This window comes from Numida meleagris, chromosome 12 (assembly GCF_002078875.1).
Source record: "Numida meleagris isolate 19003 breed g44 Domestic line chromosome 12, NumMel1.0, whole genome shotgun sequence".
Classification (NCBI taxonomy): Eukaryota; Metazoa; Chordata; class Aves; order Galliformes; family Numididae; genus Numida; species Numida meleagris.
In genome coordinates this window covers 12,847,926-12,870,099 of record NC_034420.1, presented here as the reverse complement: position 1 = coordinate 12,870,099, position 22,174 = coordinate 12,847,926, and the positions used below count along the sequence as shown (strand labels likewise).

The window sequence follows — 22,174 nt, the reverse complement described above, 5'->3', positions numbered from 1 at the left end:
ACAATAAATGATCTTGCCCTAAACCTAAGCACAGCCCACATGTGTTGTGAAAAATCTCTACATAACCCAGCCACAGAGTTATTTCACCTCCTCTAGGTAACTCTGGAAAGCCCAGGAAAGGGTTGGGACCCCAGTGAGTAGGTAGAGATGAGAGACATCACCTCAATTTCTCCTAGATCTGGCAGGAGTAACAGGAGCGGATATAAACCGACAGCCAGGATGGAGGAAAGAGAAACAAAGGAAGATGACATAGAAGGAAAGCAGCAACCCCATCTCTGTGCCTGCTAATACCAGGTGACTGGCAAGAAGTCACAAAAGTGAGTGAGGGCAGGGACATGTTCAAGGACAGGCTTCACTGTTTCCTAGAGGATGGGACATGAGGTAGCCCGTGGTGTAGGAGAAAACAGGGAAGTACCTCAGGGAAAAGAGGACACGGACAAGAAGCAGGAGACAGTCTGATACAACAGAGAGGCCACAGGGCTATAGGTAAGGGCAAGGAAAATGACCAGCCTGATCTGATGATGGAAGGGAGAGAAGGAGAGGAAGAGGCTTGGGACTGGCTTTGCCTGCACATGAGCTGACATGGCTCACACATTACACTGCCACAGGTATGAGGGCCCAGTTTGCTCTGGCACCAAGCAGAGATGAATAGGATGTGTTCTCACTCAGAATCGAAGCTTGGTCAAAGACTTAACCACCCATAACTTCCTCAGCCCTGAGAGTTCCAGGCTCAGTACCAGCATGCAGGAAATCCTTAGGTCTGGACCATGCCTGCCATGCCACCTCGGGGCCCTGTAGCACATGGATCAGGGCTGAAGGAAACTTGGCAGGGCTGAGAAGAACCCCATGGAGGTGGCAGCCACAAGGTTTCAGTCTGCCCCATGTGCCATTGTCTGATACGCTTCATCTGAATAATTCAATAAACAGTGAAAGCCCTTTTAATACCGTCATTCCACTATGCCTTGTTATCTTAGCGGACACGTTTTCAGGCCTTATGTAACATGTGTTTGTCTGTTGAATGGGCACAATTTACGTTTTTAAAACCTAAGCAGGCTGCAGGTCTCCTCTTTATGCATTCTGCCTCTCATTAATGTGTGTGCAGGGATTTCTCTGGCTCAGAGCCCACAGCCCTGCTGCTGCTGAGAGCCCCAAGAGGCATACCCTACAGGGAGACAAGAGCTGTCTCCTTGTCTTTCTGTGTTTGGCAGCAGAGAGATCCAAGTGGCTAGACTTAAGGAGTACCTGAATCCACCTTCTTTTCTGTGTCGGTTTTCTATCCTCTCAAATTCCTCAGATGCCAGAACCATCCCACTGTCTGTCTGATTGTCCTGCAAGGAAGCAACAGGAGTTATCAGTAACATCCCTGTCGACTGATCAGTCAGGGAAGGGAGGAGAAATCATTCAGGAGATAAGATCGTATCTACCTGTGATGGGAACAAAGGAGTATGGGCATTTTACTTCCAGCAAGACCATGAAGCACGCTGGTGATATTCTTAGGTGCCTTTTTAAAAGCAGTACATTCAAAGGTAGGATTTGTGCGTGCAATTCAGCGTTACTTTTAGGAAAAACAGAGTGCTCCCTGTCTGGAAGATGTATTACCATGAAATCTGTGAGAAGTGAGATTTTCCTCTGAGACTACTTGGAATGACTTACGTTATGCCACCATAGGAGATGTAAGAACCAGACCAGTTCACAGAGGTCAGGAGGGCTCCTGCTGCATACTGTGATGGAGGTCAGCACAGAGGAGCTCCAGGACAAGCACTCTGGATTTATCTAGTCATGGCTGGATTTCAGTATGCTTAACCAGGCTATGTTTACAGCTTTGAGAAGGGTGAAAAGTAGACTTTTATCCGAGATCTTTTACAAACCTTGCTTGCAGGTCTAAACCTCCCTATTTCACAGTCAGACAAGCTGTGCTATGCCAGGTGGGGAAATGAATGTGCGTAGGACTGGACAGACTGAACAGGAATGATACAGACAGGCTGACATTAGATAGAAGTGATCTTCCTTCCGTGACCTTAACAGCAAAGGTGTCAGGAAACAGCTGAACGTTTCTTTGCCCCTTGCTCAACCCCACTCAGATGCCACTCACCGGGTGTGCCTTGTACATTGTATGTGTCATGGGAAACTCTTCGAATGTCTTTATCCTGGATGAACACCTGATCTGATTTCCTCCCGTCAAACAACCAGGGAACGAGACGCAGTTGTAATATCTACTGACAGAAGCACACGGTATTCAGTAAAACCAACAGCCAATGTCCTGTATAAACAGGAGCTGAACTCAACTTCTGGTCCCTGCAATCATAGTGTGCAGGGAGGCAGGTGACCCGAATGGTGGGTGTGGGGAGGAGGGTGGTGTCCCCTCAGGCCTCTTGTCCCCTTACTCCTGCAGTGGGGAGCACCCAGATTGGGTGATGGCCATGATTTCTGTGGGATGCGATGCTCTGACAATGTAGCTGAAAGCAGGACGAGGAACGTCATAGGCTCAGACATCAGGGGCTGCTGTTCACCAGTAAAGGAAAGTAATTTTGCTTTTATGAGTAAGATGCCATGGCCTAAGTGCTTGGATCACACCTGATCATCTGGGATTTTTCCAACTTTTTGCTACGGGGTTCTCCCCATATCCCTCAGGCTCCCTTACAGCTCAGGCCACTGGCTGCTGCTGGGCTCCTTCAGCCCTTCTCAGAGGGGATTCACCTTGCTGCTAGGCTGTGGCAACGTATCCTCATGTCAAAGTCCTCTTCATCTGAATTTTGCTGGGCAGAGGAAGGCACCTGGGAGAAACCATCATCTTCTGAGCTGTGAGAGTCATTCAGTGGGATGTAATCCTTCCCTTCCTGGTAGGAAGAATAGTGAGTGGCTTTATAAGAAGGGGAGGCCTTTCCTGCAAAAAGGGCTCTACAAACAGAAGCTGCCAAAGCTGGGTAAGAACATTTCTATTACGTCTCTTGTTTCTCTCAGGCAAAATATTTGAGTAGAGATTTCTGTGCCCTCTGAGTTATGGGGCTGCAAGTGCTGCAGTTGCATGGAGGTGTGTGTGAGCAGGAAAACAACTCAGTCTGACAGTACCTACAGTTCTCCAGCCAACATGGTCAGTGCACTGTGCTCTGTGGGAAAAAAACAACTGGCTTGGTCTAGTGCTGGGATACAGTGATGAAAGATTAACCTCAGAGAGACAGGATGGGACAGTACTCATTTTTAAGCATTTAGTAATCTTCTGGAATGGAACATCCAGAAAAAAATTAAAAGCAGAGCTGCACACTCATCAATAAAAGTCTTGGTGAGTTGCCGCATGGCGGTGATTCGTAAGAGTTTCTGAGAATTATGTTTATCTGACTTCTGTAATGGAACAGTTATTTGTTCATATGGCCCTGACATTTAGATCTAAAGATAGAGTTTCAGAAGCCCTGGTGAAGTCCTGGCTTTCATTATGCAGCCATGTGGGAGGCAGGAGTGCCAGGGCCTTGAGTCAGCTGAAACATTTCAAATAATCATCTGGAGATTAGGATGGAAATGCCAGAATGACAACTGAGAGGACACTTGCTCTGCAAGGATTGGAACTATATTAGGATGCAGTGAGAAGGCTTCTGCAGCATTGTTATCACCAGCACTCCTGAGTGACAGACCTGGAGACACTGTTAAGCCTCGGCCTTCACAAAAGCTTTGCATTGGCTAGGGAGTCAAAAGAGGACACAGTGTGGGAGCTAGCTGTCCAGAACTGAGCTGAGACACAGAGAGGTTTTCACCTGTTGGACATTTTCCTGAAGAAGGTTCCCCAGTATCTCCACCAGGTCCGAGAAAGTTGGTCTCTCCTTGGGATCACCGTGCCAGCAGCTCAGCATTATACGGTAACTGCCAAGAAAAGGTGATGGTTTTATGTCACAGAAATCCCCTTCTACCCCACTGTGCAGCTTCCAGCCATGTGGTTCCTGCTGGAACAGTGTGTACTTGCACTATGAAGAAAAGCTTGGAACCCAGCACATTGGACACAGGCCCTGTGGACCTACTAGAAGGAGGTTCATTGTGTGCTGAATACAACTGCAAGCTCAGACGGAGCCAGTTTAGACACCTCAGATACCCTCAAGAGTGGGAAAGCACACTACCCATTTACAAAGCCATCCCTATGTGGTTATGCAAGGAATTTGGTGTTCCTAGATAGCTCTGTCCTGCATTTGAACCCATCTGGATTACCCTCCAGGCAGCCACCAGGAGAGGAGAGGTTGTCTCTTCCTGATACTGGATGAAAGGTCTCTGCATCTGCCTACCCTGTGATCCATGAGGTTTCTGACTCACATTTCTGCAGTAGCATACTCTGGAGCTCTCATCCTGGTACCATCTTTGAGCCTCTGGCAGAACTCCTCGTTGATCTGGACTCCAGGGTACGGAGATGCCCCTAAAGGAGGTTTGAAGAAGGGTGAGGAAGTGGGAACATGAAGTGTGCCATCAGAAAACAATCCTTGTCCTGAGACAAAGACTTCCTCCTAAAATGCATGGGACATGTGGTCACTTCTGATGCACAGCCCACATCTTTGATGCTGTCCAAGACAGGTTCTTCTGCCTCAGTAAGGAGGAAGCTCCCTCCTTTCAACCTGTTCATTGGTGGATATGGCCTCTGTATTTCTTTTGCCCACACCGATGTCTTTCCCACCACTCCTCAGACATGCTGCAGAGACAAGGGCCTCATACATAGACTCATCCACCAAGCTGCTAGGTGGGACAAAAGCCCCTGCCTGCCTCAGCAGCACGTGGCCCTCATTAGCACTCACCCAGTGAGAATATTTCCCAGAGGAGGACCCCAAAGGACCAGACATCGCTCTGGGTAGTGTAGACCTTGTCAAAGATGCTCTCTGGAGCCATCCACTTCAGTGGGAGACGGGCCTGCAGTAGGGAGAGGCAAGGCACAACTGTTTATTCGGAAACCAGAGACAATAGCCCTGATCCTTCCTCCATGGAAGACTGGAGGTTTGGTGAGGCCAGAAGGAGGGATGAAGACACTGGAAGAGTATGAAGATACAAGAGTGCTGATGGGCTGAGCAGCAGAAGGAAGGAGAGAAATCTGGTGGTGGTGGAGGACTGCACCTCCATCACCGGGCCAGTGGTCCCTGGTCCCAGCCACACAAATGGCTGACTCCTGCCTTTTTCTATTTTCCTTAGTTTATTCCATCCCCACGAAGGTACTCACACTGCCTTTCCTGACGTAGTCAGGGTCCTTGTAGATGTCTCGGGCCAAGCCAAAGTCACAGATCTTTACCACGTTGTTCTCCGACAGCAGGATGTTGCGAGCTGCTAGATCTCTGTGGATGCACTGAAGGCACATGAAGAGGAAGAGGTAAAATGAGAGGGACAGAAACCACCATCATGAAGTGCAGAGCACCCCCTTCCCCTATTCTTCCCTTGCCAACCTGAGTTGTAATGGGGAAACTGGGGAGGTGAGGAGGAACTAAAAATAAAAAAATTTAAAGAAGATAAATAAGGAAATGACGGAATGCAAGACAGCCAAGTTCCCATCTTTGTATGTCTGTAGGCAGTCCAATTGCACGCAGGGTTTTGTAGTAATAAATCAAAAAACAAGCTTACACAGTGGTACGTGAAACTGGAAACAACCAGTCAAAGGGACTGGTTACCTATGGGAGCCTGTATAAACACACACATGCTCTGCAGCTCTGTGATTACACCAACAGACCACACCAGGCCTTCTCCAGTCAGGCACACACAGAAGAAGAATAGAGGATGGGAAAGGGTGCACTCACCTTTCGGGATGCCAGGAACTCCATGCCACGTGCTACCTGGAAGCTGTAGCAAATCAGGTCTTCCATTGTCAAGGGACTTTGCCACAAGTCATCCACTGTTCAGGAGTACAAGAACATGGTTAGACATTGAGTTGTCTTGTGTCCTCCTTGCCTCTCTCTGGGACTGCAGGATACAAATAGCCCCTGGGTGAGATACAGTCGGATAGTCCTGTAGGGCTAGAAGGGACCCTAAAGGTCAGTCAGATCACCATTCCTGCCCTAGGTAGGGCCCACTGAGGACCCCCTTCAATTCATATTCCTTTAGGCTAAAAAAGCCTAAAGTAACTTAATCATTCCTTTAGGGTTTCTAAAGTCCATTACAAGAGACAACAGATGAACATAATAGCCCTCTCAAGGGAATTGCCACACAACAGTGGAGTGATCAGCTCTGAGGATGGGTTCCAGCTGCCCACTGCTGTGCTCTAACCCATTCCCCAGTTTAAGCAAGTCTGGCATTTTCTTGGCAAATTAGGTGAGGAGCCCCTGCCAAGGCTGGGTATTACCTTCCTGGATCGGCTGTGCTGTCTGGCTCTTGTGCATCAGAAAGCGGTTGAAGATAGCACTGTCGCTAGTCCCAGACCGGCTCCTTCTGTCTGCTCTCACTGCCTCCACAATGGACTGGACCTGAATACGCAGCCTGGGCGACTTCTCCTGGCAAGAAGATCAAAACAAAAATTTCAGCAGGCAACACATGCTGCAGCCCCTGCACCCATGAGCTGCACAATCTTGTCCTGCTCTTAGATTCTGGCTTCCAGGGCAGAATTTCAGTCTATCTTCCTCTGCAGAAAGAAATTTCTTCCCTGATGTTGCATGTGAACCAGCATCACTGTGTAAAGTTGACATACTGCTAGACAGAGGGTGTCTTTGCCTCGTTGTTAAATTACATTCCTGAATGTGTGTCTTCCTTCCCAAGCCATGGGGCAGTTCCTAGGGGTAAAGGAGGTTACTTACCCTGTAAGGACTGAATCCTTCCCGCTTGGCCCGCAGGTAATTGGAGAGGTTGCCATACTTGCAGAACTCAACGATAACCATGAGTGGACCTAATGAGAAGAAACCAAAGGTCAGGGGAAGAGGTAAGGATTTGGAGTAGTCAGAATTTGCCCTGATTCACATCATATCAGCCTTGCTGAGGTGTGGCACCAGGGCAAGGCACACATATCCCCACATGTCCCTGCAGTCACATACATGGCCAGAAGAAACGGCACAGAAGATGAGCAGTGATCTCTGGGAGCAGGCTCAGCCTGCTGCCCTGTGATATTTACCATTGGGTTTGGTACAGGCACCCAGCAAATTCACCACGTTGAGGTGGTTCCCGATGTGAATGAGGATTTTCAGCTCTGACATCAGTGCCTTGTGTTCACTTGCAGTAGCTCCCTCTGGAAACACACAAACAACGTCATGGTGATGCCTCCTCACAGCTTTTTCTCTCCCCCTTGCCACCCTCTCTTAGCACAGTGATAACGTGAGTCTTGCTGGAGATTGCAATCCCAAAGTCTCGGTACAATTTGTTACTGCGTATTTCCAAATTAAATGGCAGAGCCTTGACTGGAGCTCCCAGGATTCCTGCTGTAATGCAGGAGCAGGGATCTAAAGCAAGAACACAACCTGCATCCAACACATTTTTCCTTCTGATAGCTGTGCTATCAGAAAAAGATCACTTGAGGCTTACATACAGATGCACATGTTTGAATCTCTGCCCTTTTAGCCTCCAAGCAGGGATAACGAGCTGCAAAACTGTTTGAAGGAAAATTAGAAACAAAAAGGCATTTGAGACTTTGATCGTGACTGAAGGCAGGACCGTCTCAGCTCAAACCCAGAAGGTCTTTTTATAATTCCTTTCCAACAGCAAAGACAGGGCTGTGCTCCTGCCAGCTCTCTACTGCATTTTCTGAGTGCCTAATACACACCAATTCTTGATCCTTTGTTTTACCCTCAAGGTGCATTCTCTGGTTTTATGTGCATTTTTCATACTTTACCTTTCCCGTATACATTTTACCTCACTTGGGAATTTGCAAATTTAGTCTGACAAAGAAAGAAGCATTCTCCTGAGCTGCAGCTGGTGGTCCAGGTAACAGTCATGCCTCAAGGGACTGTAAAACAACCTTATATGGCCAGGCTTCCCTCTGCAACTGCTGTGCAGATCATCTGTACACCTGCAGTGTAAGCGCTGCTCAGCCACACTATGATTCAGTTCCTACATACAGGCCACTGCTGACCATGAACTGCCTTGATGTTTTCTTGGTTGCTGAATTACAGGATAATGTTCTGGACGCCTGCTCAAAAGCATGGCTACGTTTAAAATCTCACTCTGGACGGACCAGAGTTGCAGCATGCTTTCCTATCCAGCTGAACCTTGCCCATGAACATGAAACACGGGAACATTTGGAAGAAGGCAATTAGGAGCAACACTTCCTTCAGTGGCTTACTATTGAGGGTCTCTGGATTCTTGTTCTTCCACTGAGTCACATCTTAATCCTTGCCTCTGCAGACAGCTAAATTCCCTTGAAAGCTGAGCTCCCCGAGTCCCTGCTCTACCACTTGCCTCCCAGTGCAGCTGAGTGAGGCTAAAGCATCCCTGAGGGGAGGCCATGAGGATCATCTGTGTTGAGGCCAAAAAAACCATACATTAAAAGATTGGTACCAGCTCCTCTCCCCTTGCTCAGTGCTAGCTCAGGCAGAAGCACCCAGGAGTGCTCATGGGAGATAAAGCCTTTGCTAAGGCTCTTGAAAATATTTTATGCAAAAGGGCAGGCATTTACAAGGTAGACTTTCCTTGGCATCCTTTGCATCCACATGGACTGCATATTCTACTTGGCTGTTCACATACCTTTCAGCATTTTGACTGCTACGGTCTCACAGCTGTTACTTTTATTGATCCCAAACGCAGAAGCTTCCACCACTTTCCCAAAGGCGCCATGACCCAGGACTTTACCTATGAGGAAAGAGAGAGGTAGCGTGAAGGAATGCAGGTGCAGCACGGAGAATGGGAAAAAAACAAGCAAAAAACCGTACAGGAAACCATGGGAAGAAGAAAGAAAAAGAGTCATAAAGGAAAAGGAAGGAGTGCAAAATGTGCCCTTCCCAGGTGGCTGCTTGCTTTGGTGGTGAGAATAAGAGAAAGGATGAATGAAGGGAGGAACTGAGACAGAGCTGGTATGGACAAAGTGGAGGAAGGAAATGGCCCTGAGGTGGTGAGGGGCTGTTTGTTGCCCTCAAAAAGGACAAGTGGGAAAGGTAAATACGACACCTTGCAGCACAACAGACAGGACTAATGTCACTGCTCTGTGGCTCAGAGGCAGTCTGCAGCCCTTATAACCCTCCCAGAGGGAAGAGATTGCAGGTGGGTGTCACAGCATGAGGGCATCCCGGTCCTGAACTCAGGGTATCTCCCGTGAATTGGGCTGTTTTGCCCTGACTGTGTAAGAAATCTGGAGGGTGAGTTCCAAGGGCCAGAGGGAAGCCCTGCGTGCAGCGCATGGTGGCAGGGATGGGGCTCAGCTCACCCAGGCGCAGGCGGTCCCGCGGGAATTCCCACTTGCTGGAATCATAGGGCAGGTACTCGCACTGCTCCTCCAAGGGCACCTCGCCAGGGTCCATGATGATGGAGAGGTAGCCGGTCTTGATGTCTGCATGGGCAGGCTGCAGGAATCACCCAACACAGCGGGTGAGAAGATGCCTCCTTTGCCTGCCTCAATCTGCTTTCCCCTGGCAAAGGCTGTTCCATGCCCCCGTCTTTACTACAGCCTTTGTGTGCCCTGTCCTTGGTTGACTGTCAGCACTTGGAGCACCACTCAATGACTTGCTTTTAGCAGATGCTGTCACACAGCCCCACATCTCAGCTGCCCCAAGCCCCTCTGAGCCCCCTCCCCTGCCCCAGAACACAGACAACCACATACCCTTTTGATGTTACAGAAGATGAGGATCAGGAGGATCCAGAAGAAAACAGCGATGACCCCAGTCCCAATCAGAATGACAATCTCCACGTTGGTCTTGTCATCAGAGCCTGTGGGATGGGAGGGAAATCGCAGACTGAGAAAAGGCTTGGCTGTTTCTTGGGACCTTCATGATGCGGGGAGACCAAGGAGCTGTGGATTGACATTCCCCAAACTAAATGAGCTCTGGACTACAGAGCTTTCCCTGCCACCCTACAGCCTGGGATCAAAGGAAGAGGCATTAGACACCTCAGACACACTCCTACTCAGATGGTTTCATCCCTAAGGTGTGTTGTGGCTGCTGGTACCTTCTACAGAGACGCTAGCCGATGAGTTCACACAGCCCTTAGCATTGCAGACGCTGCACAGGTAGAGCCCAGCATCCTCCTCCCTCACTCTCTGAATGCTCAGCCTCTGGTTGAAGTCTGCCAGGTCGATTCCTGTAAGGCAAGGAAGGTTATGGTGGTCACTCACAAGGAAGGGGGATTGAACTCATTCAGCCTAAAAATAAGGCTCCTGTTTTTTTGTCCAGTTCATTTTAGATGGCAGAATTAAATTGCACCAGCGAGTAGAGGCTCTCCTCTGTGGCTTATGGCTCCAGAACTACCCTGGAAGGGCCTTCCTCAGGCAGCATATGGAGGGAACAAAACCTCACAAACCAGGTTGGACTGGGGACACTGCCTGGGCAGCCCAGCTGGTGTACCAAGCTCTGCTTCATCTCCAGGACCTGTTCCTTTCCCTACGCCATGTGCCTAGATCCTTCCCATGTTCCTTCCATGGGATCTGGGTCAGTCCCTGCATTAGCAGAGATGCCTGGCACTGAGCTGTGTGCAAGAAGAAAAAGGATGCAGCCCTCCTTGCTGTCCACCTGAATGTATGTGTGCACACAACATTGATCCAGATCCCAGGGCACAGACTTGTCCAGTGAGAGTGCATCAAACCAGGGCAGAACATGATTAAAACCAGAATTCAGGCAATTCAGAGAACGGGCACCTTTGCCAGGGCACAGCAAATTCCAGCACTCAGTAGCATTCAGCCCTCTGTTCACCGGACATGGTGCCTTGCCTCTGATCCATCCCCAGCCCACTGTACCTGACACTTCTTCCACCAGTTTCTCATCTTTGTACCAGCTGATGTCAGGAACGTGGTTGCCATCCACCTTACAGCGCATCTCTATGGAATCGCTGACGTTCACCCAAATGTCTGTCAGGTTCTGCTTGAGGCGGGGGATCTCCAGGGCTGGAGGAGCAGCACAAAACGGATTGATCAAAAGAATATCTGCATTCGTGGGGGACTTTGGGTCTCTAACCCTTGCTGGAGGGTGTCTTGGGACCCAGGTGCCTTTGCCACCTTGAGTTTAGCTTGCACGGCATCCCCCAGGGATGAACTGGGAAGCTGATTGCAGCAAGAGTACCAGCAGCAAGTCATTCCCACCTGCCCTGCTGACCCTCACCCTGCACAGAGATGTATTTCTTGTGGCAGTGTTTCTCCCGGGTCTTCCTGTTCTGCACCTCACACACGTAGTCTCCCTCCTCGCCCAGGGAGATGTTGGGGATGGTGAGCAGCAAGGTGGCATCATTGGAGTCGGGCTGAAAGCGCAGCTCGCCCTGCATCTTGGTTGCGTAGTGGTGGACGTTCTTGCAGTCCAGTACCAGGGGGTTGCCCTCCTCATCGTGGAGCTTGGAAAGGTTCAGCCGATACCACTGCAGATTCTCGTAGGTGTAGTTGTCTGCGTTGCAGCTCAGCTGTAGGTCCTGCCCCTCTATGGGCTCTTCTGAGGGCTGGGATTCAATCTCAAATCCATCTGGAATGGCTTTTGGGAAGCAAATGAACACATGGATGAGTTTTCTTGGCTCAGCTGCCAGATACAATGAAATTGCCTCCATGGGCTCAGCTCTCTGAGCCCTCATTGTCTTCAGCCAGGGTAAATGAAAACTGCCTTAGAGCCTGTAACATACAGGCTGCGAGCAATCAGCAGCTTCAGCTGAGCAGGCACTAAGGGCTGTGCTGAAGCCTCAGGGTCAAATTAAGATGGGTCACAACTGAAACAAGTCTAGGAGGTCTGAATGTGGCTATTCTCAGCTCGCTCTGCTGGGCTTTGGCTTCTACAAACCCACCACCCACCCTGGCTTTCTCCCACCACCAAAATCCAGCAGGGGCCATGCCAAGAGCTGGGGCCAGAAGGACCCTGCCTGGGAGCGGGGCTGGCAGTGCCGCTAGAGGATGCTCTTGGACCAGGCACATCCCCATCCCAGCATGCCGCCTGGGCCAGCAGGACCTGTCACAGTCACACCAGTTTATCTCCAGGTCTGTCTGCACTATTTGCTGCCAGAACTCCAAGCTTTCGCCACTCAGCAGAAATCTAGGACAGCCCTGCTTTCCTGATCACTGTTTAAGGTGCTATGTGTGAATGATGGCACCTGGCAGATCTAGGGACCTGACTGTTTCAGGCAAAGAGCCCAGGTGACACTGGCAGAGGGGATGTCCCCAGTACTCACTCGTCACGTAGAAGTAGATCAGCCGCTCGTCTCGACCCACTTTATTAGAGGCAATACACTTGTACATGGCTGAGACGTTGGCCTCCTGGATGGCCAGCTTGCTGACTGTCTGGTGGGGGAAGAGAGCAGCAGCAGAAGTTAGAAAGGGCAAGAGAGAAAAGCAGGCTTGGTGCTGCTCTCTGGCAGACAGCCTGTGCAGAGAGATGACTGCTCCGTGTGCTCAGATGACCTGCTAGCACTCCTTTTATCCATAAGTGGAAATCAGACTTGTGAAAACATCCTGGCTTTCACTACTTCACCCTATTATCTTCTCCCTTTAAATTCCAAGTGTATATAGCCACGATCCTAAAAGCTTTCTCATCTCTCCTTCCAGCAAGACTTGTCTAAGACTGGGCACACAGCCTGGCTTCTGCCCTGGGAGCACGGCTCCAGGAGATGCTGCCTCCAAAGGAGCCAGGAAAGGCATCTGGGGAGCAAGGCTGCTCTCCTCCCAGCTCACACTGCACACACATGAGCTGCCAAGGGTGTTCCAAGCACTCCCCTTAGAGGAGATCTGCAGCTTGAAGCATGGGTTTCTTCTCCTCCCTCCCAGTTAAATGGCAAGGTAATTACATGCAAAGATCCCTCTAATGAGGCAATGTTTAAAAATGCAAAAAAATTGAGCCCCTATAGGGAAACGACTTTGTCTTTACTATTCATCCCATATACTTTGGGATGCATTTCAATTCTAAGTGGCAACATATTAGCTAGTGTTAATCAGAAGGAACAGTCATTCATTCAGTGCATATTCATTACAGCTGAAGTGACCTAATTACCAGCACTTTTGAATGCTGCCTTTCCTGTTTCTTGGGGATATTCAATACAGCTGACCCTATTGGTGGCATTTCTGCGTGCTGCCTTCCTGCTTTCTTGGGGATTTTCCTTCCAATCTGGGCTGTTACATCTGTGCTGGGATTTCTGTGTTTGACATCATCCTGCACTGCACACGTGGTGGCTCATTCTGGTCTTCATGGATAGAATAAAAACCAGAGGGAGATGGTGACAGAAGACAGTCAGAAAGGAGGAAAGGGAGAGAAAGCAGATCCCTGCCTTTCCCTTTGGCTGCTTGGGGAGGTGCAGCGTCTGCCCCTGCCGCCCCTTTGGCAGTGACGAACTGCTGGCGGTGCCGGGGAACGGGAAGTGCCTTTGGAGGTGTGTAGGAAAACAGGAAGTGACTTTCGGAAGCGGGGGCCCATTTGTTTGTTCTGCATCCCTCTGCAAACAGCTGGTGCCCAGCACCAGCGGGAACACGAACCTCAGTGCAGCACAGGGTGCAGATCTTGCAGCTACCAGAAAGAAACGGGCAATGAACGCTGCCCAGCTGCCTGCAGATCACGTGCTGCAAGAAGGAAGAGATGTTCCTTGCAGTGCAACTGGTACCATCTCTCCTGTACAACCAGCCCCAGGCTGGTTTTGCTGGCTGATCTCAAATGGGATCCCTGTTTCCCGCTCCCTGCTCCAACACAGGTTTGGGGTTACGGCCTCACCTTGTTCCGTCCCTCCACGAACTCCACCCAGGTGTCAATGCTCTCGATGGGGTTCACCGCGTCCTGCTGTGACACATCTTTCCAGTCCTTGCACTCGGGCATGCGATCTCGCTGATGGCGCCTTGCTGCTCGGTTCCTGCTATTGCTAAGCCAGCAAGAGGAGAGAGATGGAGAGAGGGTCAGCTGGGAAGAAGGCAACAAAACTGGCTTTGTGTCTAAGAACTGATGCTCCAAGCCTCTAACTGCAAAATTTCTTGGGACTCTGGATTATGTAGTACTACTGTGCTTTAGAAGGGTGGTCTGCAATCACTAGTGAGGCAAACATAATCTATAAATGTGAAAACTGAAGCAGGAAACAGATACCGGTGTCCCAGGCAGTGTCTTCATGCCCAGGCCTGTGTTTTGTTAATTTAAGACTAAGGATGGAGAAAAGAAGGAGTGAAAACTGTTTGTGTGTTTCTGGAGCAGTTCTTGATGTCACTTTGCTCAGCAATGAGACTTAAACCCTCTCTGGGACTGTGAGTAAGAGATGTCACAGCCTGGCTAGGTGCTGGCCTGGAGAGCAGAGCACCCAAAGGTGAACCTGCTGTCCCTGATCCCACAAAAGCCAGGAAGGAAACATCCCAAGTAAAGATGCTGCTGGCATCCCCCAGGGACATGGTGGCACCTCTCTGGGGCTGATGATGGCAACCAGGGAGAAGAGCCCAAATCTGCCAAAGACCTGAGATGTTGCAGCTTGCAGGATGCTGCTGAAATGCAGGTGGAGCAGGGAGAAGGGAGGGTCTGCCCAAAATCCAGGGTGGCAGAGGCAGGGGGAAGCTGAACACCTAGCTCAGGGGTGAGGGCATGAGTTGGCAGTGCCGGCAGAGCACTTGGCGGGGCTAGTACACTGGTGAGCTATGTAAACAACAGGAAGCCAGAAAGAAACCTCCTGCATCCTCTGGAGCTCTGCTAGGCAGAAACACAGTGGCCTTGGGAGACAGTGCCCATAATTCATGGGCCCCTCTGCTTCCTGACTGGGCCACGGTGCGCTCGCATGCGACAGAGAGCAATTTGGTGTCCCTGGCTTGGCAACAGCCTACACAGGGCTGCAGGATCTGGCTTCCTCCAGGCACCCTGATGTCCTCCGCCCTGAGTGCTCTGACTATGACTCCCTAGCATCCCTTTTCCCTCTTCCTGCAAGACCATGGCTAAAAAATGCCACTGCAGCCCTGCCTAGTGCTGCCCCCGCTTCCTAGGGCACAGGCAGCGGGCACGCACCCTTCCTCCCCATCCATCCTGCCTGCACAAACACCCTCCTGGCAAACTGCCCCAGCAGCTGGCAGGCAGCTGGAGCTTTCCCTGCATTCAGCAGCTCTTCCCCACAGCAGCTTTCCTCCCCTCCCCACCAGCACTTTTGTTTCCATCATCACCCACCAGAAGACATGGTACCAAAAAAGCACAGGGACCCCTGGGCAGGAATGGGGTGAGTCCCAGCTGCTGCCTCAGGGTATCACCAAGGGGCACTCAAAACTGAGACAGGGTCTGAGACACAGCCATGGTCATAAGGAGCCCTCAGCACCAACTGGTGGCCTGGCAGGACATGGGCACTGGGAGAGATGGCACTTACAGGCTGCGTCGAGAGAACATCCGACAGGGCATCCACGGCCTCCACTGCCACTGGATCACCTCTGGTGCTGGGATGCCATAGACTGTGCAGGTGAGTGCCTGGGGGCTCCTTCGGGAGTACATGCTTGGGGAAGAGGTTTCCTTCTCATGGATGCGTGGAGGAACTGCAAGCATCAGAATGACACTGTGAGTGGCCCTGGGCTCAGCTGCTGCGTCCCTAGGACAGGCACAGCCTTCCCCAGGCTGTCTATAAAGACCGGGCACTACAGCACTGCGGCTCCCAGGGCAGCTCCTGGGGAGCTCAGGCCTGCAGGGCAGGGTGGGTTATACTTAGGCAGATTCAAGTGATGACATTTCTCCTTCCTCTGGTGTGTATGGCTGTCTGGATGCTGCAGCACTCATAGTGCAGCTCCCAGCACAAGGTTACAGAGTCTGCTGGAGACAAATCCCCAAGCAGCAGTGTCCTTCTACTGCTTCTTGTGCTGGCACCTGATTTCTGTAAATCTGTGACCAGTTTCTGCCAGGAGAAAGCCATGGGGTACTGACAGAACTGCTCCAGCCCCAGGCTCCATGTGTGCTGCAGCCTCTCTGCTATCAAGTCCCCATCAGTTGGGATCACTCTCAGCAGCATCCTCAACAGCAGTTGGGAAACAGCCCCTGTGCAGGGGTCTGTTCTGCTCAGAGCAGTGGAGCCAAGAACAAAATTTCAGCGCCTTGAGTCCCACTCCCATGGCATATTGTGCATGCCACAACCAACTAGCCCTGCTGTAACCAGAGCATCCTTCAGCGTTAGGCTAAAGGAGGTGATGTGATGTAGGTACCAACTGCTTTAGGAAAGCACCAGGAACTCGGTCGCAGCGTAGCCCAAAGACCAGGGCCATGGGCTCAGTGCTCTTCCCCTGGCCCCAGACCCTTCCCTTACCATTAACAATTAACTGGAGGCTGATGTGCTTCTCCAGCCCCACCAGCTTGTTCCTCAGAACCAGCGTGTATGTCCCAGCATGATGCTCTGCCACATCCTTGATCTGCATTGAAGATTGAGATTGCTTGGGAATTAGCTTCCCGTCCTTGTACCTGCAGAGAGGCAGAGAGAAAATGCAGCCATGGGGAGGAAGTGTCTCACCAAAGCATGGTTCTCTCTGCAGGGACCCGTGGGCTTTCCCCAGTCCTGAGTTACAGGTCTGCACACTGCTGTGAGTATGTGAGGTCGCGGATGTCATGGCTGTGCCCTGAGCAGGGTTTGTGTGCAAAGCTCCCAGCTAGGTGGGAGTGCAGCATGATGCAGTGTACAACCTGGTCCTAACCACCTCCCCTGCTGCTGAGCCATGGGGGAACACCCCAGGAACATGGACTGCCCTTCCACGGGTGGGAGAAGTGACATTTGGGACAATCTTGGCTACAGAAGGACCTAGCAAGGAGGCCGGCCTCATTTTCCTCCTTGGCAGGGGAAGGGAGGAGCGGAGAGGGTGGCTTGGGCCAAGAAAGATGCGTTACCACTGGAAATCTGGGGGGGGGTAAGCCACGACTTTCACCGGCAGCTTCACAGCTTCATCTCCTGCAGTGGCTTCTATCACCGGCCCCTTCCGCCACTCCACGTTGATGAAGGGCTTTTCTGCAAGGGAAGAGGAGAGCGTGGAGGGGAGCGCAAGGAGCCAGGCTGTGGTTCCACGAGGGAGCAGGATGTGCCTTACCATGCACGATGACATCGGTGCTCTCTTCCAGCATCTGGTTGCCATTGGTGGCAGTGCACCTGTACCTGCCCAGGTCCTGCTGGCTGACGTTGTGCAGGGTCAGGATGCTGGAGAGCTCTGTGTGTGTCTGCAGGGATCGGCGCTCGGACTCTATCACCGCTCGCTGCGTCTGGTGGCAGAGAACAGGGCATGAAAGGCATCAGAGGGATGGGGTTGTGCAGATGGGCTCCTCACATCTGCATTTCTTGCTGCCTCCTTCCGGGAAGGCATCTCCACCACTCTGACTGTGAAGGCAAGGAGCCTTGTGTGATGACTGACCAAAGCTGGGGTAAGAGTTTAGCACTGGTTTGCTTTGGTCTGCGGTGCAGTCACTAAACTGGAGCCCTGTAGGTATGTGAACACCATAATGCCCTCAGGGAACTCCAATGTTTCATTGTTTGCAAGAGCCAGACTCTACCACAGAGAGAAAACACAGAGGGAAGGGATCCCCTTGCAGGCTCTTGGTAACTCGGGCTGTGAGGCTGGAACAGCTCCTTTCAAACCAAGGACGTTTGGTCTGTGTTTGTACTGCTGGAAGTGAAGCCAGGGTTTGCCCAGGAGCTCCCCAAAGAAATAATGTCTGAGAAAGGAAGACACTTTCTGCCAGTAAATGGAGTCTTCCCTCTGTCTGCCTCCTGCTGCAGGAGAGGAAAGTGGGAAAGCTCTCTTAAGATGGCCAGAGCACAGCATGGTTAGGTTAGTGAATGGGCAGGATGGGATGACTCAGAGGGCAGCAGTACCTGTTTGCCAGGGTAAGTCCACTGGAAACGGACACCAGAGTTGAACTCGGCCCACACTGTGCAGTTCAAGACCAGCTTCTCTCCCACTAGCAGCTCCATGGCTTTCTTGGGGTATAGCTGGATGTCGTACAGTTCAATCCCTGATGCAGAAGAGGCAGGGAAAAGACATTTCTGATCTATTAATCCTTTGAAGCTGGGGTGTGGGTCTCAGAAAAGCAGAACAAAGCAGAAAAGCAGGGAATGTGCAGCTCCAGCTGTGCAGTTACAGGAGGTTTGGGTATGAACTGCTGCTGCTGATACCTCAGCATGGCACACAGCTGGACAGAGCCATAACAACCCCATGAACTACACCACAGCACCACACACTGTCCCCTTGCACTTCCCCAGCCCTTCACCTGCTATGTGGATGATGAAGAAATTGGATTTGAAGACCTTCTTGTCGATGACAGTCTCACACTGGACGAACAAGGAGTCTCTGATCAACTGAGTGGGTACCTGCATCCCCTTCTTGTTGTCCCAGAAAATGGCTTTCCTGTCAGGGTGGATGAGGGAATTTTGCTGGAAAAAAACAACATTTTCCCAAGTGAAATGAGAGGATAACGACATTCCCACCCTTCATGCAGGCTAACATCTCTCTTTAGTGGGAAGAAATGACACATCATCATGCTATGCTGGCCTCCTGCTCTCTCCCCCAAGGGTTTGTCATCTAGGAATTGCAGCCCCTGCTATACTCCAAGCGGCCGTATCCCGCACTGCGAGCCTCCCCATCCGCAGAACAGGCCAGAGACTTCCAGGAATGGAAACTGATAGTGATAGCTAAGGAAACTGATGCCGATGTCCCAAACATCAGCCCCACCGGGATGGGGTCTGACCTTGGGTAGTGTCCTTCCCGGGCAAGGGAAAGGCCCCTGGCCCCCGGAGTGTCCCTGGAGGGCTTTGTACAATAGTAACACTCATCCTGGAAGGATGTATTTGCATTGTAAAAAAAAAAAAAAGGCATAAGCAAGCTGATAATAGAGTTGTTTTGAGTTGTTTTTAGTCCTCAGCCCCAGAGCCGCAGCCTCCTTCCCCGTGGGCTTGCTTACCACCTAGAGGGTTTTCAGCTCAGAAAGATCAGAGCAAGCAGGGGATGCTATGGGATCAGCACAAAGCCTTGTTTTGTTTCAGAGAGCCAGGGAAGAGGTGCAATGTTGGCAGGAAACCTGCGGGGTCTGCCCAAGGGAACTGGACAACACAGCCTCAACCAGCAAATAAAACAAGGAAGCCAGTGGCTTGTACTTTCCATGGAAAATGTATCTCATATATTTTCCATTCCTGGCAGTGCCTGTACTTCTCCCACTCAGGCAATTACAAATGCACAACAAATGCAACGCGTGTTGGTCTTCAGCATCCCACCAGCGGGGCTCTCACCGAGATGAGTGTGACGTTGAGGTCTGGGATGGACACAAGGCACGGCACCCAAGTGTTCTCCTTCTTGCTGATGAGGAGCGTCTCTGGCTTGTTGATAAATGGCTGTTCAAAATCTAAGGAAGGGATACAAAGAGAAGAACAACTAAACAGAAGCAAGAGGACAAGTGGAAGGAACCAGAAGTATAGAAGGCTTTCTGGCTTTCTTTAACACACTGTGAGCTTGCCAGAGGGAGTAGTCCTGGGCTGGTCAGCCCCACCTGTGATGTGTGAGAGCAGCAGAGACACCCTGCACGCAAAGTGTGCATGCCGGGTCGGCCAGCTCCTGCAACATTTGGGCAGTGCTGGAAATGACCTCCCCTTTCCTGGCCCCTTCAAGGTCTCTGCCTGGGTTTGACCCTTTGTGAAACCATTGGGTTTCACGCTGGGCTCCACGCCTGCCCAGCTGGTGCCAGGCAGAGCGACCTTCCAGGGTGAGGAAGTGAGCCGCTGCGCAATGGTATGCAGATGTCATCCTGCAGCCGGCTCGGCCGGCAGATAAACAGATGAGCTGAGATTTCCAGGACTGCCACTCCACTGCCTCCCAACTGCTGCAAGCACAAATATTGACAGGAAGAGCAAAACCACCCTGAATTAATCAGTGAAATGACTTAGCGAGGCCAGGGGTGGTACGCTGTGCTCCTCCACGTGGAGCCAGCACCACGACAAAGTGCTGGCAGGAGGGGCTGTCCTGCCCCGGTCAGCACATTGCATGTGCCAAACCAGACAAACCCAGTTTGGGGTCCATTGTGGAGGGGATTCAATGGCAGCATGCAGAGATCTACCATGGCCCTGAGCCACTGCGCCAGGAACCAAACAGATCATAGAATCACAGACTGGCTTGGGTTTGAAGGTTTTCTTTTCCCCTGCTAGACAACCCCTAAAGACACCCATCTAAAATGGTAAGTCCAAGATGCAAGTAGCAATGATCCCCATTTGGGGATCCTGCTGCTCTAATCACATTGGCCCCAACCCATTCCAACTCAGTGCTCACACTGTTAAGTGCATAAGGACATTTATTTTTATTTTTGGTCAAGGAAGCTTTTGCTTCAGTCATAGTCACGCTGCAAAAACCTACTCTAGGTGAAGTGTTTTCTTCTACAGCTTAGGGGAAAGAAACCATGCCTGGGAAACATAATGGTGAGCTCTTCATGAAAAGATGGGTGCCTAAAAAATTCTTATTTCCTGGAGTTTTGTCCTGGAACAGGATTGCTGCCTTCTGAAATCACAGGTTTGTTTCAAAGTGTGAACATGTTCCTCATTCCTTTCCTGAGCCCTGGGCAAATGAGAGGGAGGAGGCACAAAACTGGCAGAGGTGAGAGACTATGAGGTCCCCTCCAACTGAGCTCAGAGGGCAGCCAAGAACATACTGATTTACTGGGCAGCCCCAGCTGCCAACGAGCTCGTGATTCATGCATTAACTCCCCTCTCTGATCCCATCACATACTTTCTATAAGTCTGTCTTAATGGCTCAGATGGGAATAATTTAGTATCTCCTTCATTAATATATGCTAAGCCTGATGAGATGGGGGCTGTACGTATCCTATTTCACCCTGATGAGGCATTCTGTATGTTTACAGCACTATCTGTAGATGTAACAAAATGCACACCGGACCAGACATATGGGAAATAAGACATGTGTGAAGAGTTCATCTGAGAACTGAGCTGCAGGTAAAATAGGGAAGAACCCATGTTCCCAGCCAAGTACAGATATTTTTTTTCTGGCAATTCCACCAAGCTCTTAACATGACAAACGAGGCTGGTGGATAAATCTGTGGTCTGACCATGCTGTCTCCAAACATCCCTGACACTTACATCAGCCCTTGCAAACTCTCCAGGGACAGTTTCACATTGCAGCCCAGTTCAGCAGGAACAGGCAAGGTTTTATCTGGAATTTCTGCAGTGACCACAATTACTGTGTTCCTGGGTTTTCCTCAACGTGTCCCTTCTCCTGGAAAGTCTGTCCAGGTGGATCCTGAGGCTTCCTGGATGTCTGATAGCCATAAGAGGGCACAGCCTGATTAGAATGAGCATGAACACGCACTGTGTAGCCATGTGCAAAGCAATGCTACAAGGTGCTGTCTGCATTTGCTGCACACACACTGTCTGCAGGCACTGTGAGTCCCACGTGCCCTGACAGCATGGGATTTATTGCCCCCAAGCTCCATCACACGTGCACACTGCTGCTCTCTGCTAAACAGAAAAACCATTACCAAGCTGTAGATGAGGCCAAAGGTGAGGTGAACAAGGGGACAAAGTGGCATTTGCTGGATCTCACATCCACACCTGACTGTTCCAGGAGGGTTGAAATCCAAAATTTTAAAAAGGAAAATCCACATCCATAGACAAACCAGGCTCTTGCAGAAGCACACTCTGCATGTAAGCCTGTTAGGCTGTACTTTCAGCTGCGTGCATAAGCAGCTCTCTGCTTTCTTCCTGATACAATGCTCAAGAGCAACTGAATATCCCTGTCCAACTCACAGACGCCTCCTCACAACATTCCTGAGACCCAGAGAAGCTCTGTCCTGCTCTAGGATGGGCAGCAGCGCCCACGTGAAGAGGAGGCAATTGCCCAGACAGAGCCCAATTCCTGTCCAGCAGCTGCCCAGCTTTTTATGATTTGCCTCTACATTTTTCTCTGCACAGTTGCAGAGGTAAATTTGGCTTTGCCCTGGGACTTCTGAAAAATGCATCTTGTATGTCGTGACCTGCCTGGCTCGTGACAACTGCACCAACTCGAAGAAATGGGGGCGGAAAGAGAAATAGCTCGGCCAACTGCTTCCAAGGGACAGCGCTCGTTTATCACCACCAGGCGGTTTGGGGGCAGCGCAGGGGGACCCCTGGGGCACAGGGAAGCTGAGAATGGGCCCCCACAGCCCCTTGCTGCGCTGAGGTCATGGCTCCA

At 50.9% G+C, this 22,174-nt stretch overlaps 1 protein-coding gene across 3 annotated transcripts in view; it reads right to left on the bottom strand.

Moving 5' to 3' along the window:
* The window catches only part of FLT4 (fms related tyrosine kinase 4), a 47,666-nt gene that overhangs the window by 4,121 nt on the left and 21,371 nt on the right, over window positions 1-22,174 (bottom strand). For all 3 annotated transcript variants that reach the window (XM_021410442.1, XM_021410441.1, XM_021410440.1), the window contains exons 4-29: window positions 19,234-19,346; window positions 18,219-18,381; window positions 17,824-17,963; window positions 17,045-17,213; window positions 16,848-16,965; window positions 16,276-16,427; window positions 15,355-15,517; window positions 13,746-13,890; window positions 12,220-12,328; window positions 11,175-11,534; window positions 10,814-10,960; window positions 10,030-10,161; window positions 9,686-9,792; window positions 9,293-9,428; window positions 8,617-8,721; window positions 7,052-7,165; window positions 6,741-6,829; window positions 6,293-6,440; window positions 5,751-5,845; window positions 5,183-5,305; window positions 4,767-4,878; window positions 4,294-4,393; window positions 3,747-3,852; window positions 2,698-2,837; window positions 2,093-2,213; window positions 1,243-1,328 (exon numbers count right to left, since the gene is read on the bottom strand). In XM_021410442.1, the coding sequence (XP_021266117.1) occupies window positions 1,243-1,328; window positions 2,093-2,213; window positions 2,698-2,837; window positions 3,747-3,852; window positions 4,294-4,393; window positions 4,767-4,878; window positions 5,183-5,305; window positions 5,751-5,845; window positions 6,293-6,440; window positions 6,741-6,829; window positions 7,052-7,165; window positions 8,617-8,721; window positions 9,293-9,428; window positions 9,686-9,792; window positions 10,030-10,161; window positions 10,814-10,960; window positions 11,175-11,534; window positions 12,220-12,328; window positions 13,746-13,890; window positions 15,355-15,517; window positions 16,276-16,427; window positions 16,848-16,965; window positions 17,045-17,213; window positions 17,824-17,963; window positions 18,219-18,381; window positions 19,234-19,346 (3,493 nt within the window). The remainder of the gene's footprint in view (window positions 1-1,242; window positions 1,329-2,092; window positions 2,214-2,697; window positions 2,838-3,746; window positions 3,853-4,293; window positions 4,394-4,766; window positions 4,879-5,182; window positions 5,306-5,750; window positions 5,846-6,292; window positions 6,441-6,740; window positions 6,830-7,051; window positions 7,166-8,616; window positions 8,722-9,292; window positions 9,429-9,685; window positions 9,793-10,029; window positions 10,162-10,813; window positions 10,961-11,174; window positions 11,535-12,219; window positions 12,329-13,745; window positions 13,891-15,354; window positions 15,518-16,275; window positions 16,428-16,847; window positions 16,966-17,044; window positions 17,214-17,823; window positions 17,964-18,218; window positions 18,382-19,233; window positions 19,347-22,174) is intronic.